Source organism: Penaeus vannamei, chromosome 27, assembly GCF_042767895.1.
Source record: "Penaeus vannamei isolate JL-2024 chromosome 27, ASM4276789v1, whole genome shotgun sequence".
NCBI classification, from domain to species: domain Eukaryota; kingdom Metazoa; phylum Arthropoda; class Malacostraca; order Decapoda; family Penaeidae; genus Penaeus; species Penaeus vannamei.
In genome coordinates, this window is record NC_091575.1 from 13,215,035 (window position 1) to 13,230,034 (window position 15,000).

The window sequence follows — 15,000 nt, forward strand, 5'->3', positions numbered from 1 at the left end:
AAGGGAAAGGGGATGGGTAAGGAGAAGTTGAAGGGGAAGGAGAAGTTGAAGGGAAAGGGGAAGGGGGAAGGGGAAGGGGAGGAAGAAGAAAGAGGAGGAGGAGGAGGAGGAGGAGGAGGAGGAGGAGGAGGAGGAGGAGGAGAAGAAGAAGAAGAAGAAAAGGAGAAGAATAAGAATAAGAAGAAGAAGAAGAAGAAGAAGAAGAAGAAGAAGAAGAAGAAGAAGAAGAAGAAGAAGAAGAAGAAGAAGAAGAAGAAGAAGATGATGATGATGAAGAGGAAAAATAAGAGGAAAAAATTAGGAAGAGGAGGAGGAGGAGGAGGAGGAGGAGGAGGAGGGGAAAAACAAGAAGGGTACTCATATTGCATGAGTTATAACAGGGTGCAGAAATAGTAAAGTACTATGCATTAACATTAATAACACTTGCTGAATTATATAGAAGGTGCACATACATAATGTTTTCAGAACATATTTTGCTAATATTAGCAATGATAAATGCATGGTCTATCATCATCCTCACATCTAATGGTAAAAAAGGAAATAAATGCAGAACAGCTTAACCTTGAGATTTACAACAAACACCATCTCTACTGCAGTTGTACAATGAAAATACAAATAATGAACATAATCCACATTTTTTCCTTATTCTTGTGGGCTACTTATTGAAAACTAATACATTTTTCAAGCAACTTGGCTAAAACAAAATAAATATTGGTATATCTCCAAATGACTCAATAATACAAAGATTCTAATGAGAATAAGTACACAGACATAAAAGTAAAATGTGAATGTCTCATTAGATAACAATTTAAAATGTATTGTAGTTATGAGCTTTCTGGAATAGATATATAGTAATCTTCACCAATAACATCTAGCATTGTCATCTTATTAGTGCCCATCTATGCTATCATTTACTTTTTTGTCCTTTATTCAACTCAGGTAGAATTAACCAAACAAAGCTTAATCCTGTCCTTCAAAAGCAGACGGAATATAGTAAGTATTCACATTCCAAAGGTTTCAAATGGATATGCGGTTTTGATTACAGTGTTGATAAAAAACTATCTATTACTTCAATTACTAATTTAATTTGATTAACACGATTGTGTTTACTGCTACTTTCCAACATTCATTAAAAGTTCACATGTCTGGACCCCTAAGAAAGTATGATGTTCCTTGTACTTTTTCATTTTAAATCTAAATTGTTTAGTCAAGAATTTAACTTTTTGTTTTTCAGCAGACTTTTTTTGTATCAATGTGGTATAAAAAAAAATAATAATAATAAACTGTTTAGATGAAAGAAAAGAAAAGAAAAAGAAATACATATGTGTATCTGTATATTCTTTTCATTCTAACATCCTATCACAGGAAATATTAAATGCTAATGATTTTCTGTTTTAATCAGTGTGCTGTGTCTAGCAATCTTGCTGACCTGTGTTCAATCCTATGTGCTACCAATGGATGGTAACCCTAGCCATTTCCTGCACAAGGGGAGATTTAGAAGCAAAAAAAACAGACAGCATGTCAGAGCAATATCCATTGTAACAAATGGAATTAAAATATATCTATAAATCTTGATGATCTTTCTTCCCTGATTGGCCTGGATTTATCTTTACTATTACATCAATGTAATTACTGACTTCCGAAAATCACTAAATACAACAAAAAATACTCACAAATCCTGCAATATCTAAATGTAATGAGGTAATAAAGTGGAAATGGAATATAGTCACTGAAAAGTTATATAGTTACTGAAAAGACTATATGTCAACACACATAATAACTTCCATTCACAAGTTATGTACAGTTTATCACTACTCCAAGGAAAGACATATTTCAATCTGGTTTAAAAAGATCTTTGGAAGTTTTGTCATAGTTCTAATAAGTGAATATTTGACTGTATATGCATAAGCTCTAAGCTTGGACTCACTTAAAAATCTAGACAACAAGGAATATTTACAAACAATGACTGAAAAATAAATAATATACTCTCCAATCTCTGGAAAGAAAAACTAGCAGCTCACCCCAAACACTTCAAGAAAAAGAAGAAGAAGAAGAAGAAGAAGAAGAAGAAGAAGAAGAAGAAGAAGAAGAAGAAGAAGAAGAAGAAGAAGAAGAAGAAGAAGAAGAAGAAGAAGAAGAAGAAGAAGAAGAAGAAGAAGAAGAAGAAGAAGAAGAAGAGGAAGAAGAAGAAGAAGAAGATGATGATGAAAAGAAGAAGAAGAAGAAGAAGAAGAAGAGGAAGAAAAAGAAGAAGAAGAAGAAGAAGAAGAAGAAGAAGAAGAAGAAGAAGAAGAAGAAGAAGAAGAAGAAGAAGAAGGAAGAAGGAAGAAGGAAGAAGGAAGAAGGAAGAAGCAAGAAGGAAGAAGGAAGAAGCAAGAAGGAAGAAGCAAGAAGCAAGAAGCAAGAAGGAAGAAGGAAGAAGCAAGAAGGAAGCAAAAAGGAAAAAGGATAAAAAAGGAAGAAGGAAGAAGGAAAAAAAGGAAGAAGAAAAAAGAAGGAAGGAAGACCGAAGGAAAAAAATAATAAAAAATACTAATGCATATAGGTTTTAAAAAGGCAAAACATGCCAACACAAGTATTAAGGGCCAGCTGACTGGAATAAAAAGGAGACCCGGCGAATCAAAGTATTCTTGGGTCTGGAGTGAGTTGCCAATTTCTTTTTTCCTGAGACTGTATGCAATATAGGCAATCAGGATAAAGTACCACACCTACATGAGATAATACAAGAATATTGCGAACTGATGTCATACTATATGTAATGTAATTCAAGAAAAAAAGTGAAACAAAATGAGAACAACCAGAAGTGAATGAGTAAAAAGGAATCCAAAAGGATAACTTAAAGTATAAGAAATAGTGAGAAAGGGACACATGCTGTATAACAATAAATGCAGTACCAAATGCATGTACTATTATGCATGTGTCTACATATGCAGCAATTTCATTACTTCCCTAAAGTTCTTAAAAGAGTAAAAATCTTTTGTTATGAAATCATATTCCAGAAACCTTTGGGTATTTAAAAAAAAGAGCAAACTCAACCATACTTTAAAAGATTTTTCTGAATGTGTATGGTTACCTGTAAAATCACCGACATAATTTTTTTAAACAAAGAAAAAGAAACATATAATAGTATAATTTTCCCATTGCTTAACACATCTACAAACACATTCTTTTCCATTTTCAATTTCTTGGCTCATCTGCTACAAAAGACAGATTTTGTCAATCTGTTGAACCTTAGATAACATGGAGTTCCTTTCATAATTCTTGCTACGCACTTAATCAATCAGATAAACAACACACACTTGGTCTGAATCAAACTGTGAATATGAATGACCTCCAACATCAAGTTGTCGAGTAGGACTTGTACCAGGCCCTGGATTCTGCCCAGATTCAAGAACCTGTACAGCATATGCTGCCTCAGAATATAGATCCACAGGCTCAAGTGGCTGTGTCAGGGGCCCTGCTTCAACAGGAAGATCCAGACCCTCCTGTGGCTCACTATTGGGAGTAGGAACTAGAGCTTGCTGGGGTTGCTCTTGGGGTGTAAAGTAAATGGTTGCCAGCTCTTCCTTTGAGGCCATCTCTGTCCACATGAGGTCAGTTGGCTCCTGCTGGGTCTCTGTTGGTTCTCTTTCACTTTCTGAGGTCTCATCCAACAGCTGGTGTTCGGCAACCTGCCCTCTCTTCCTCTGCGGCTTCCGGCTCCCACGCTGCTGCCCTAAAAGCTCACTCACGTAAGAGGCGAGGCCAGTGGGCATAGTTATGCCAGAAGACTCCACCTTGGGCGCTGTGGTAAAGCCATGAGTGACATGATGTGCACGGATCTGGGAAATACAGTGTATATTTAGATGTCATATTGCTTTTCCTGGGTTATGAAAGGATATTATGTAATAATAAAAAATATGTTGTAAGGCAGATGATGAATAAGATGATGATGATAATGATAATGGCAAAAATAGAGATAGATATTAATAAAGATGAAGATAGTCATGATGATAATTAGGAGGAGGATTATGACAAGAATAATGATGGCAGTGGTGATAGCAATAATTATAAAAATTCCCATCAACAATACCATACCAAACAGAAAAAAGTATAAAATAATGATAATCACTGTTACCCTGACAACAAACTGTGGGAGATAGCAAATCCTACTAGTAAATGACTACACTAATCCACATTTTAAAAAATACACAGAAAATTCATTAACCAAAAAGATTTTTCACTCACCTCATTTTGGCCAATGGCAGTGAAGTTACAGTAACCACATTTGTAAGGTTTGTAACCATAATGACTGTATAAGTGCCTTCTTATTGATGGTGTGTGGAACTGCAGTTGCTTATAACAAATGGGACAGTGGAATGTTGAGGGCCCAGCAGACACGTTGGGCACCACAGTTGAGGTAGTTGATGGGGAATGGTGGTCAACTATTTTATCAGCTGCCTTTTTGTTAATGGAGACTTGAGACTCACAAGAATTGCTATTGGATGGTGATATTTTATTGCAAATGTTGGTAGCATTGCTGTCTTTAACAGAACCTACAGGATCAGGAAATGTTATGAAGGTTTCATCATCTACACTATTTGTTCTGTGTGGAGGTCTGCCCTCAACAGGCTGGCCCACCTTCCCAGAGGTCTGTTGTGTTCCATCTGTAGTGATCCCAGCAGTTTCTGGTGACAACTTCAGAATGATGCAAGGCCGACTTGGATGGCAAAATGTATTGTGCACTCTGATCTTGCTCTTCTCAATTGATCTGTATGAACAATAGCCACACTTGAATGGCTTGATGTGAAAGTGCTTTTTGGCATGCTTGTAGAATGCCCGATAAGTCGTAGTTACCCCGCATACATTGCACTTGACTCTTCCTCCGCTCTTTTTCTTCATCATGTGTCGTACTTTCTCTGAGCTGAAGTAGTCACTATTGCTGTAGTCTAGTCCAAGCAAGTCTCTCGTCATGACACCTGGAGTGGCTGATATTGGACTGCTAAGGCGCTGTACAAGAGAGTCTGTGAGGAAGGCAATGTGAGTGTGAAGTGTGTTCTCTAAGCCATTAGATGGACTAGCCTCTGAATTCCCAATTTTGGTAGTTTCAGATGTAATGAGTTTGTTTACATTTTTTTTGGAAGTTGTGGGTTCAATAATACTGAAGTCTTTTGAGAGAGATGCAACTGCTTTTTCAGACTGTACCGGTAAAGATTGATGCATTTTATTCATTCTTTTTGTATCTACATATAAGGAAACAGACTCTTCACAATTCTTGTGGCTTAGCTTTTCCCGCTTTTTAAAGCCTCGCACTTCCTTAACAGTAAAACTTTCATTACTGGTTGCACATAACTCAATAACAACAGTGTTATCACTACCATCATCACAGTCTAATGAAACGGAGCTAATGGAACAAAATGACGGTTCACACATTTTAGAATCTAAACTAGCCTCTACTCTATTTACATTTGTGTTACCAATCTCAGGTTCTAATACTGTATTAGGTAATTTTTTATTATCTGTCCAAATTTCGTTCACATTTACACATTTGCTTTGGGGTGCATGTTTGACTTTGAATGTTTTTACTTTAACAGATTGATTTTCAGGTTGAAGTTCAAAATTTGGTCTGAAATTACAAATTTCAGGATTTGAGGATACAGCACTGTTGGTCTCTGTCTGAAGAGATGAATTTGTAATTGCAACAACATCATAATTCAACATTTTCTTTGAACTGGACTCTTCAAACCCCAGTGCATCTGTGACTACTTTCTCCATCTGTCTTTTAAGATTTGCAGTTCTCTTTAAATTTAATTCCACACTTTCTGAAACTAATGGTACATTTGGTCCACATGAAGAAATAACAGCCTCTGACATTTGCTCAAGTTCACTACTTCTCATTTGACTTTGTTCTTGCTGAACATGCAAAGTGTTCATAACCTGATCTTCTGCCACTACACTGAGGGTCTTAAATGTCAAACATTCAAATTTCTTAGCAAATGAAGCCGAAGAACCAGCCATTAACACCTTTTCATCCAAGCAATCAACAGCAGATTGAGCGGCCATTGCACTGGTGCTGAGAATCCTTGATCCTGCTAGCTCTTTGTCACTGCCATTATTAAGTTGACAGGACTCATTTTCCAGACTGACATTGCTCTTCAGTCCTTCATTACCTAGACATGATGTCCACTCATAATTTTCTTTCTTCAATCTTGATTCAAAGCGATATGGAGCCTTGAAGTTCTTGTCATTCTCAACAAGTACCTCTTTACCCTGTGGAATGGAAACATGCTTAAAATTTGCTCTGGGCAAATAAAACTAAAGTTGGAATTCAATTTTCATGTCTTCTGTAAATTAGTATCACTTAACTGATTAACTGCTGAAATAAATCAATGTGTGTGTGTGTGTGTGTGTGTGTGTGTGTGTGTGTGTGTGTGTGTGTGTGTGTGTGTGTGTGTGTGTGTGTGTGTGTGTGTGTGTGTGTGTGTGTGCGTGTATGTGTGCGTGTATGTGTGCGTGTATGTGTGCGTGTATGTGTGCGTGTATGTGTGCGTGTGCGTGTGCGTGTGCGTGTGCGTGTGCGTGTGTGTGCCAGCGAGTGCGAGTGCGTGTGCATCTGCATCTGTGTTTGTATGCATACATGCGTGTGTGCATGTGTATTATATATGAGCATTGTTTGTCAGTGTAATTAAACTAAAAGAAACGAGGCTGCCAGGCATATGACCAACTTGAAATATAAATGCATTTTTTTTATAAGGAATTATGTAGAACACATTTATTGCCTTACTGTCCAGTAATTGTAACTGCTTTTTTTTTTTTTCTAATACAGAAATAATGGTTAAAACAAATGTGCTAGACATCAAAGGTCACATAACACTACGATACAGTATTGTGGCAAATGGGGTAAAAATTAGTTCACAATTAGGATAAAATGTGTCAGATAAAGGTTATTGTGTTATAGGATAGCATGGTAGTGAAAAGGGTAAAGAGGGGGAGCAAATGAATTAAAGAGAAGATTAGTAAAAGATGAAAGGCTGAAGTGCATAGGGTAATAGGATAATATGGGGTGTACCTGTGGTTGGGGAAGGAATAGGAACAGTGTTTAAGGAAACTGGCAAAAGAGCTGTTATGAAACAAGCAACAGGTAATATGGGTAGAACTGGTTGTTGGAGACGTAAGAGGAGAAGAATCCAGGGAATGTGATAAGGGAACTCGTGAAGGTGGTGAAGTATCAGGAAGAATGTCAGGAGGAGAGGGGTCCAGAGAAGGACACTGTTGTGACAGAAAGGATTCACATGAGCATCCAGGTGGGAGCGGTAGGGATAATGGGGAACAAAGAGGGAATGGTGCACATGGAGCTGGAGAGGATAGGGTGTGGTGGAAAAGAGTGGGAGGAAGAGGTGAAGGGGTAACTTAAAAAAAAGGAGGATGGATATCAGCAAATACTTTGAATGGAGAGCGAATGGGAATAGAGGGACTGGAGGGTGGAGAGAGTGGAGAATTCTCTTGGATCATGTTTTGGATGTCTTCAAAGGTTACTGGAGGGGATTTGGGTGAGGAGGTCTAAGAAACAAAGGTTCCTTTCTGAGGAAGAGAAGAGGGGATAGATGTCCTACGAGCAGAAGAAGAGGAGGGTGTAGGTGAGGATGTGGTAGAAGATTAAGTGGAACGTTTAGGATGTCTGGTAAGACAGGTAAAGTGAGAAGGAGGGGTAGGCATCAAGAAAGTGATAGAGATTGGAGTATCCGGATTTAGACTGTACAAGGACTTTGACTGGGGGAGAGAGGAAGGATGGTTCAGGGTAGAGGGAAGAGATACTGGGAGAGATGTTGAGATGTCTTGAGATGGGATGGGAGCATAGTGAAGACCAATTTTGGAATAGGTAGAGTGAGAAAAACTTAATCGGTGTGCATCCTGCCTGGCCTCATGGAGTGGGCTACCTTGGAATCGAGTTTATAGGCTAGGGAGCTCCTATAAAATAAATTATGGGAGCCATCACAATTGGTACACATACTTGACTGAGCTGAGCAATTTGAACAGTTATGACCAGAGGGCAGTGGGCTGTGGAGCAACAGGCTGGGTGGCCAAAATGCCAACATTTTTCACACTGACGAGGAATAAATCAACATGGTCAGACAGGGGAGGGTACTCCACCAATATAACCTTCATGGGGGAGGTCATGTTTACAGAAGCTAATCTTGGCAATATTGGTGTAGGACTTATGCTGGCCTCTGGGAGGCATAGTGTAGCATTGCACTGCCACCACATCATAATCAACAAGGCTGGCACATAAGTTGTTTTCACAGTCTAACCAGTTCTTGTGGTAGATAAGACAATCTGTTGGGGAATTGAAAACAGTTCCAGTACAAGTATTAACCCCCTGGATCTGGATGTCGTTTGCGATCACGTCAAGGAAAAACTTGACCTCAACGAAGCGTCACGAGCCAAGGCCAGGGTGACAGAAAAGACTCTCCACAAGTGCACAAACCCCTTGGACTGTGATTTGACTCATTTGGCACTTAGAAGCGGGCTTTAGCATTATTCCCACCAACAAACGAATGTGGAATGTAACGTGTGTAAGCAGTGAATGGAAGAGAGCCGGCTCCAGGGACCACGCCATTTCCATGCTGCACATCGTATTCCTGGCCGCACAGTGGCGCAGGCTGTATTACGGAAGATTGAAAATTACAAAAAAAAAAAGAGATATATGACACAAATAACCAAATGTTCTATCTTTTTTAATTTTTTGCACTGAGCTATTACCAACATAGAGAGATGATATGGAGTCTGTGCAAGGAAAATACGTAATTACAATCTGGATAAATCAAAGCAAAAGACAAATATGGACACTGGAAAATGGCAGTAAAGCTAGAAAAGTTTTCACAAAATAACTTCGCAAAGGGGAGGCACAGAATCTCGTCACCGCTCATGGGTGTTTATTTACACCCGGCCTACGCACCGCACTCCTGGGATGCTGGCCACTTACGTAACCATTGCACCCGGATCCAGGGGGTTAAGAGAGGAGTGAGATTTGACAGGAATGCATTTGCCAGTGAGGTTAGTCAGGGTAGATAGTGTATGAACTTGGGACTCAGATGTAACTGTGACAAGGCAAGAATGATCAGAGCAACTGTGAAAGGAAACTTTGCCTACTTGTTTTTGAAGACATTGCTGGAAGAGAAGGATATTGTCAGAGTAAGGGGCTGTGGGGAAAATCACAAAGAATTGATCCAACTTGGCTGGGCCAAACAGAGTACTCAAAAGGTTTGCAGAGGTGGAAGCAGTAGAAGGACGAAGGAAGGAGGATGATGGGGTGGTGTGGAGTAAGGTAGTACTGTGGGGAGAAGGTAAATACAGAAATAGTGTATCACACAGGATGCATCTGATTTCAAAGCCTATCAGTGAAAGGGTTAAGAAAAGCAATACAACCAAAGAACCTTACCTTGTGCACCTTTGAACAGTGCTTTCTGACAACATAGGCTTCCCTACCATGGAAATCACAATACCCACACTTATATGGCTTGACACCTTTGTGCAGACGCAGGTGACGGTTGTATGAGGAATTAAAACTGCAGATGTAATCGCAGTGAGGACACCTATATTGCCGCATCTGAAAATATATTTGCCCATGATATAGAGCCAGGAAGAGCACAAATAGAATCTGAAAAAGACATAAATAGAGCGAGATGATTATATTTGTAATAATGGTAATCTGAAAATATGGATGTTACTCATTTACTAATCTTTTACATCAAACAAAGACCCACAACTCACCCATTTCTTCTCTTTCTTTGGCTGACGTACTCCATACTTTCTAGTGATGAGACGCAAGTATGGACCAACATCTTCCACTAGGGCATCACTGCCACCTTTGTCTAATGTGACCTAAAATACAACAAGAAATAAACAAACAAAAACAAAGACAGACAAGTATTTTCTTATAGCATATAAAAAGATAAAAAAAAAAAACAATAATAGTCAATAAAAAAGAATGTAACATATTTCAACAACGAAAACAGGTGATGCAAAAGAAATTTATCTGGAATAGGTAAAAAAAAATTGCTACAAAATGTTAAAGCTATCACTCCACACCTTTTGCCACTTGGGAGAATGTGATGGGTGCTTGCGTCGAAAATGACTGCGAACTTGTGTTGGGAAAGTAGTAGTGAAGGGGCAGAGCATGCACTGTTGCTTCTGACGGCTGTGCTGAGCGACGTGCTTCTTCAAATTCCGCAAAGTCTGAAAAAAAGGTAAGTTATGGCATGTGTAAGTTCACGTTTTAAGCTATGTCACTGAAAATGTTCCTTACAGCGAAAAGAAGAAAAAATGATATATATATTTCTTACTCATTATGGTCTCTTTTGTAATCATGAAAACAACAAAACAATAAAAAGTAGGAAAAATAGCCATCCAAATTATAAAACTCATAAGAAAATTTAAAGTATTAATGCTATATTCAGTAACTAGATAGGAATCTATAATAGAGACGATAATAAAAAGATAGTAAATATAGTGCAAGCCAATAAGAAGACTATAGTAAAGCACCTCTCATACACACACACACACACATGCACGAACACGCACACACAAATTAATAATAGTAATATCAACACCATGGAAGTATCCTCACCTTCAACCCCTTCCCACAGAGAGGGCAGAGCATATTTCCCTGGGGTGCGGAGTCTTCTCTGATGTCCTCATCACTCTGGTCCTCATCTTCCAGCATAGATTTCTCACCTGTTCAATGATATTTATAGTTATATGATTATACAAGGTGTGTAATAGTAGCTAGACATAAGTTCACACTCCACATGTGGATTTTATGCTTAGGCAAATTTTCTGTATGACAAAATTTCTGGTCCAAGTGTTCATTACAAAATTATATTGATCAGCTTGATAATTAAGAATGGTCAATGTTGGCAGCTTTGAACTGTTAAATTCCTTCTTATATTGCTGGAAATTAATATACAATGAAAAAGACATCATGCAATATAACCTGTTCAAGATATTTCATCCTGCATTCTATCCAATCCACTTATTTTGGCTATCTTTAATCAGCAATATCATGATCATATTCATCCACTGCATCCATAATATTCTATATAACGACCAAATCTTTAAAATGCTCTTATCTTGTTAAACAATATTCTCAATATACAATTAAATATGTCTTGCCAAGATTTTATTGCTTTTGAATTTCCTGGGAAAAATTATTATAGGAAAAAAACATAGAATCTGTGCAATAAGCCATTCTACTAAAGTATATTTTCTTCTTTAAATATCATCAAGACAATAATATTGGTATAATTTGTACAAAAACAAGATTTACCGTCCATCTTATTGGTATTTGAAACTAATGTGGATCACCTTTTAGCATGCCACATCATTTGAAGAACATTTGTCAAACATTTAGCACCCCAAGAGATTGCCAGTCATACAAACATGATGCTAACAGTTTTGTATTGCACAGAAGTGAAATCATAACTTTATCTAAGCATATCGATGTGGTGTGAGGTCTATACAGCCATTAATCAGGTGAGGCACTTTGTATTGCTTCTTAATATTTTGTACTATTCATTGTAGTATTTAGTAATATGCACCTTTCTATGCTGTATTTAGTATTTTTACTGCTTTATGTTGCAATGTTCTGGTTTGTATATAAATATGTGTACTTCTCTGTGGTGATTAATATACTGCAGAGTTCCTCTGATATTTTAATCCTATAAAAAAGAGGCATAAAACTGTAAGGCTATATGACTTCATACACATAAGAAGTTTTAGGTAAATATATACCATTTCCCTAAATATCTAATATAATGAAAAAAAAAAAAATAATAATAAATAAAACACTTTCAAAAAATAGGACAGCCAGTGAAGCAAGACATAATGGGCCTACTTCCAAAATTCAAAAGAAACAGGAAACATAGCTACAACTCTACAAGCAAAAACCATCAAACTAAATTCTGGAAATACCCAATGAAATCTGAAACAAATTTGTCTTTCCTTTTCGTAACTACAGTCTCTATCAAGACTATACATACCTGATTCATCATTTTCAGCTAGGATGCGGGAAACATCAATGATTCGATATTTGGATGTGCCATGCTTCTTGCGAATGTGATGACGCAGTTGATTGTGATCCTGCCCCATGAATACACAGTATCCACAGCGCAAGGGAAAGAAAGTGTTGTGGGATTCCCTAATATGCTAGGGAAAAAAATAAAATTTATATTAGTATTCAAGCACATAAACAACTGTAATTCATAAGATAATGGTAGGACATATCTCAACCCAAATGTTAACCTAAAATCACAGTGACCATGGCATATATTTTTGCCACCATCAAAACCTTTGAACCATATAGATTTTATGAATATTGATTTTGTTTGCCCTATTACCATAATCTAATATTCATACTTAAAACACAATATAGAAGTCTAATATATATATAAAAAAAAAATCTATTCATCATATTGTTATGACAAAGATCCTATGAAAACCAACCTTAAACAAATGACTCCGCTGAAATCTGTCATTGCAGAGGGGGCAGCTCCTTCCTCGTGCCTCGGGGCCTATCAGCACCACCACTACGGCTTCTTCATGGTCTTTCTGCATATCTGCAATGTGCTGTTCAATATCCAAACGCGTCTTGCTCACCGCCTCACATGCTGAACATTTGTATTTGTGTTGCTCTGTCTTTAGGCCCCACTCATCTGCCAAGGATGAAGAGTATAGCAATAAAAATGACTTAATAAACCATGCCTGCTGGTACTCATAAATGTATAAAATCTTCATCACTTTTACAAATACTTCAATTACTTTTAATAATTCATATGCTTATCACTTTGCTTCTCCCTTTTTTTCTGCCCCTTTCTATACAAAGAATGAAAACCTACGTGGAAAGAAAAAGGGAGAGGGAGTCAGAGACATACAAACAGAAACATGTATACCTAATGTAATAAGAGGATCTTTCTCATCGCTGCCAATCTCGATAGCCATGTCGATAAAACTGTCAAGTTCTGCAGGAGTAACTCTTGATCCATATGGCCTAAGGGACACAAAGACAATTAAGCATTTACTTTAATAATAGTTTTCCGTGAGTGAGTGAGTGAGTGAGTGAGTGAGTGAGTGAGTGAGTGAGTGAGTGAGTGAGTGAGTGAGTGTGTGTGTGTGTGTGTGTGTTTGTGTGTGTGTGTGTGTGTGTGTGTGTGTGTGTGTGTGTGTGTGTGTGTGTGTGTGTGTGTGTGTGTGTGTGTGTGTGTGTGTGTGTGTGTGTGTGTGTGTGTGTGTATGTGTGTATGTGTGTATGTGTATGTGTGTGTGTGTGTGTGTGTGTGTGTGTGTGTGTGTGTGTGTGTGTGTGTGTGTGTGTGTGTGTGTGTGTGTGTGTGTGTGTGTGTGTGTGTGTGTCCATGAAAGTGAATCAATGAATAATTTCAATTTAACAAATCAATCTAAAAAAGTGACTGGTTAACATACCAACAAATTCTTAGAGCAACAATGAATATGAGCATGGCTGATCTTATCATAAGATGACTTCATAAAAGAGCTATAAGTAAAGCTGCTAGGAATACTAGTTTTGTGCAGGCCTACCAGGTATGAACAACTTTCAGATATCATAATTGTTATTTTGGTGATGAATGAAAATAAGATTACATATAATTCTTCAGTCCTAATTCAGATCCTGTGACTTATATTCATAACCGATTGTTTGTGAAATATGAAATCGAGTATGATTTACAACAAACACTTGAAAATCAAACATATCCTTTTCCATTAAAAGTACCTAATATTGTATAGTCTACATTCTTGCCAATTCTTTATCTAGAATATGATAATTATGAATAGGCCTGATAGGTAAATTACTTTTCCTAATAACTGTCTTTTCTGAAAGCTCCAAACAACATTGATATGGTCCAAGCACTTTACCTCCGTGCTCCTTTCACAACACTTCCATCCACTGTTGACTCCAGCACAGATGGGGTGTATCTTCCTCCTTGTCTTTGAGTTGCCTCTCGCCAATCTGAAGCAAATTCTGCATGATCTTCCATAAACCCTGAGACTTGGTACTGAGGTCTTTTTAACTTATCAACATTCTTAACACTTCCTGCATGTATACTTCCTCGCTGCACGTAGTCTGTAACATTGTCACTGGAAGAAACCAATTTCCTGATGTTTCCTGATATTTGCAATGGATCTATTGCAGGTTCTGAGCCATTATTACTATGACCTGGGAATTCAGCAGTTTTCTGTGGCTCTCCTTTTGAACTGCTAGGAGCAAAGTTATTCTCTGAAACTGTTTCACTTGATTCTGTTTCATTTTTACCTTCAGCTGGCAACTGTACAATCGCCAGGAATGTTTGTGTAGTAGCATTCTTGGAATTCTTCTCTGACAATGTGACATTCCTTGCATCTTCTCTGAGAGCAAATTCTGCATTGCATAAATTAAATACAGAAGACAAATTCTCATCTGTTCTGTTGAGGTCATTTTCTGATGTGTTTGAAATTCCTACTTCTGGGTCAAATGAGAAGGACTGTGTAAGGCTAGTCACAGCTGCATCTACACTTCTGGTTGGCAAGTCTATATTATTTCCAGAGGAAGCCTTAGCACAAGTATCATTATGCTGTGAGTCCTTTTCACTATTTTCTTCTTGTTCTTGGGATCTTGATCTCCTGGGCCTTGAAGCATAGACACGACTAATCTTTTTTGGTCTGGTTTTCTGTGCACTTTTATTTTGCATATTGGACTATACAAGTTACAACAAAAACGATAGTACAAAACATAAATCAGAAGATAAACCATCTTCTTTCCTCATATGAAACATCATCTTTACACTTTATAGGATACACAGTTTGACGTCTTGCACTTACACAACTGAGTAGTACTTTCTTTCAATTGCATCTTTTATTGCAGTCCAAGCATTTATTAATTCCAGTTTTCCAAACACCATTTTTCATTTCTGAAAAATGTCTTTCCTGAAGTACTCTGTAAAAGAAAAAAAAATACACCTCATTAAAAACACC

General features: G+C 37.6%; 1 protein-coding gene across 2 annotated transcripts in view; it reads right to left on the reverse strand.

Annotated features, from left to right (window-relative positions):
• Nucleotides 1–289: 289 nt before the first annotated feature.
• Nucleotides 290–15,000, reverse strand: part of LOC113828471 (uncharacterized) — a 16,131-nt gene continuing 1,420 nt past the window's right edge. Inside the window, exons 2-12 of one of the 2 annotated variants that reach the window (XM_070140839.1) lie at nucleotides 14,848–14,962; nucleotides 13,906–14,655; nucleotides 12,927–13,024; nucleotides 12,481–12,689; nucleotides 12,018–12,183; nucleotides 10,607–10,713; nucleotides 10,069–10,215; nucleotides 9,751–9,861; nucleotides 9,419–9,586; nucleotides 4,228–6,249; nucleotides 290–3,821 (exon numbers count right to left, since the gene is read on the reverse strand). In XM_070140839.1, the coding sequence (XP_069996940.1) occupies nucleotides 3,273–3,821; nucleotides 4,228–6,249; nucleotides 9,419–9,586; nucleotides 9,751–9,861; nucleotides 10,069–10,215; nucleotides 10,607–10,713; nucleotides 12,018–12,183; nucleotides 12,481–12,689; nucleotides 12,927–13,024; nucleotides 13,906–14,655; nucleotides 14,848–14,927 (4,407 nt within the window). In that variant the 5' untranslated portion in view covers nucleotides 14,928–14,962 and the 3' untranslated portion in view covers nucleotides 290–3,272. The remainder of the gene's footprint in view (nucleotides 3,822–4,227; nucleotides 6,250–9,418; nucleotides 9,587–9,750; nucleotides 9,862–10,068; nucleotides 10,216–10,606; nucleotides 10,714–12,017; nucleotides 12,184–12,480; nucleotides 12,690–12,926; nucleotides 13,025–13,905; nucleotides 14,656–14,847; nucleotides 14,963–15,000) is intronic. The other variant, XM_070140840.1, reaches the window with a different exon arrangement.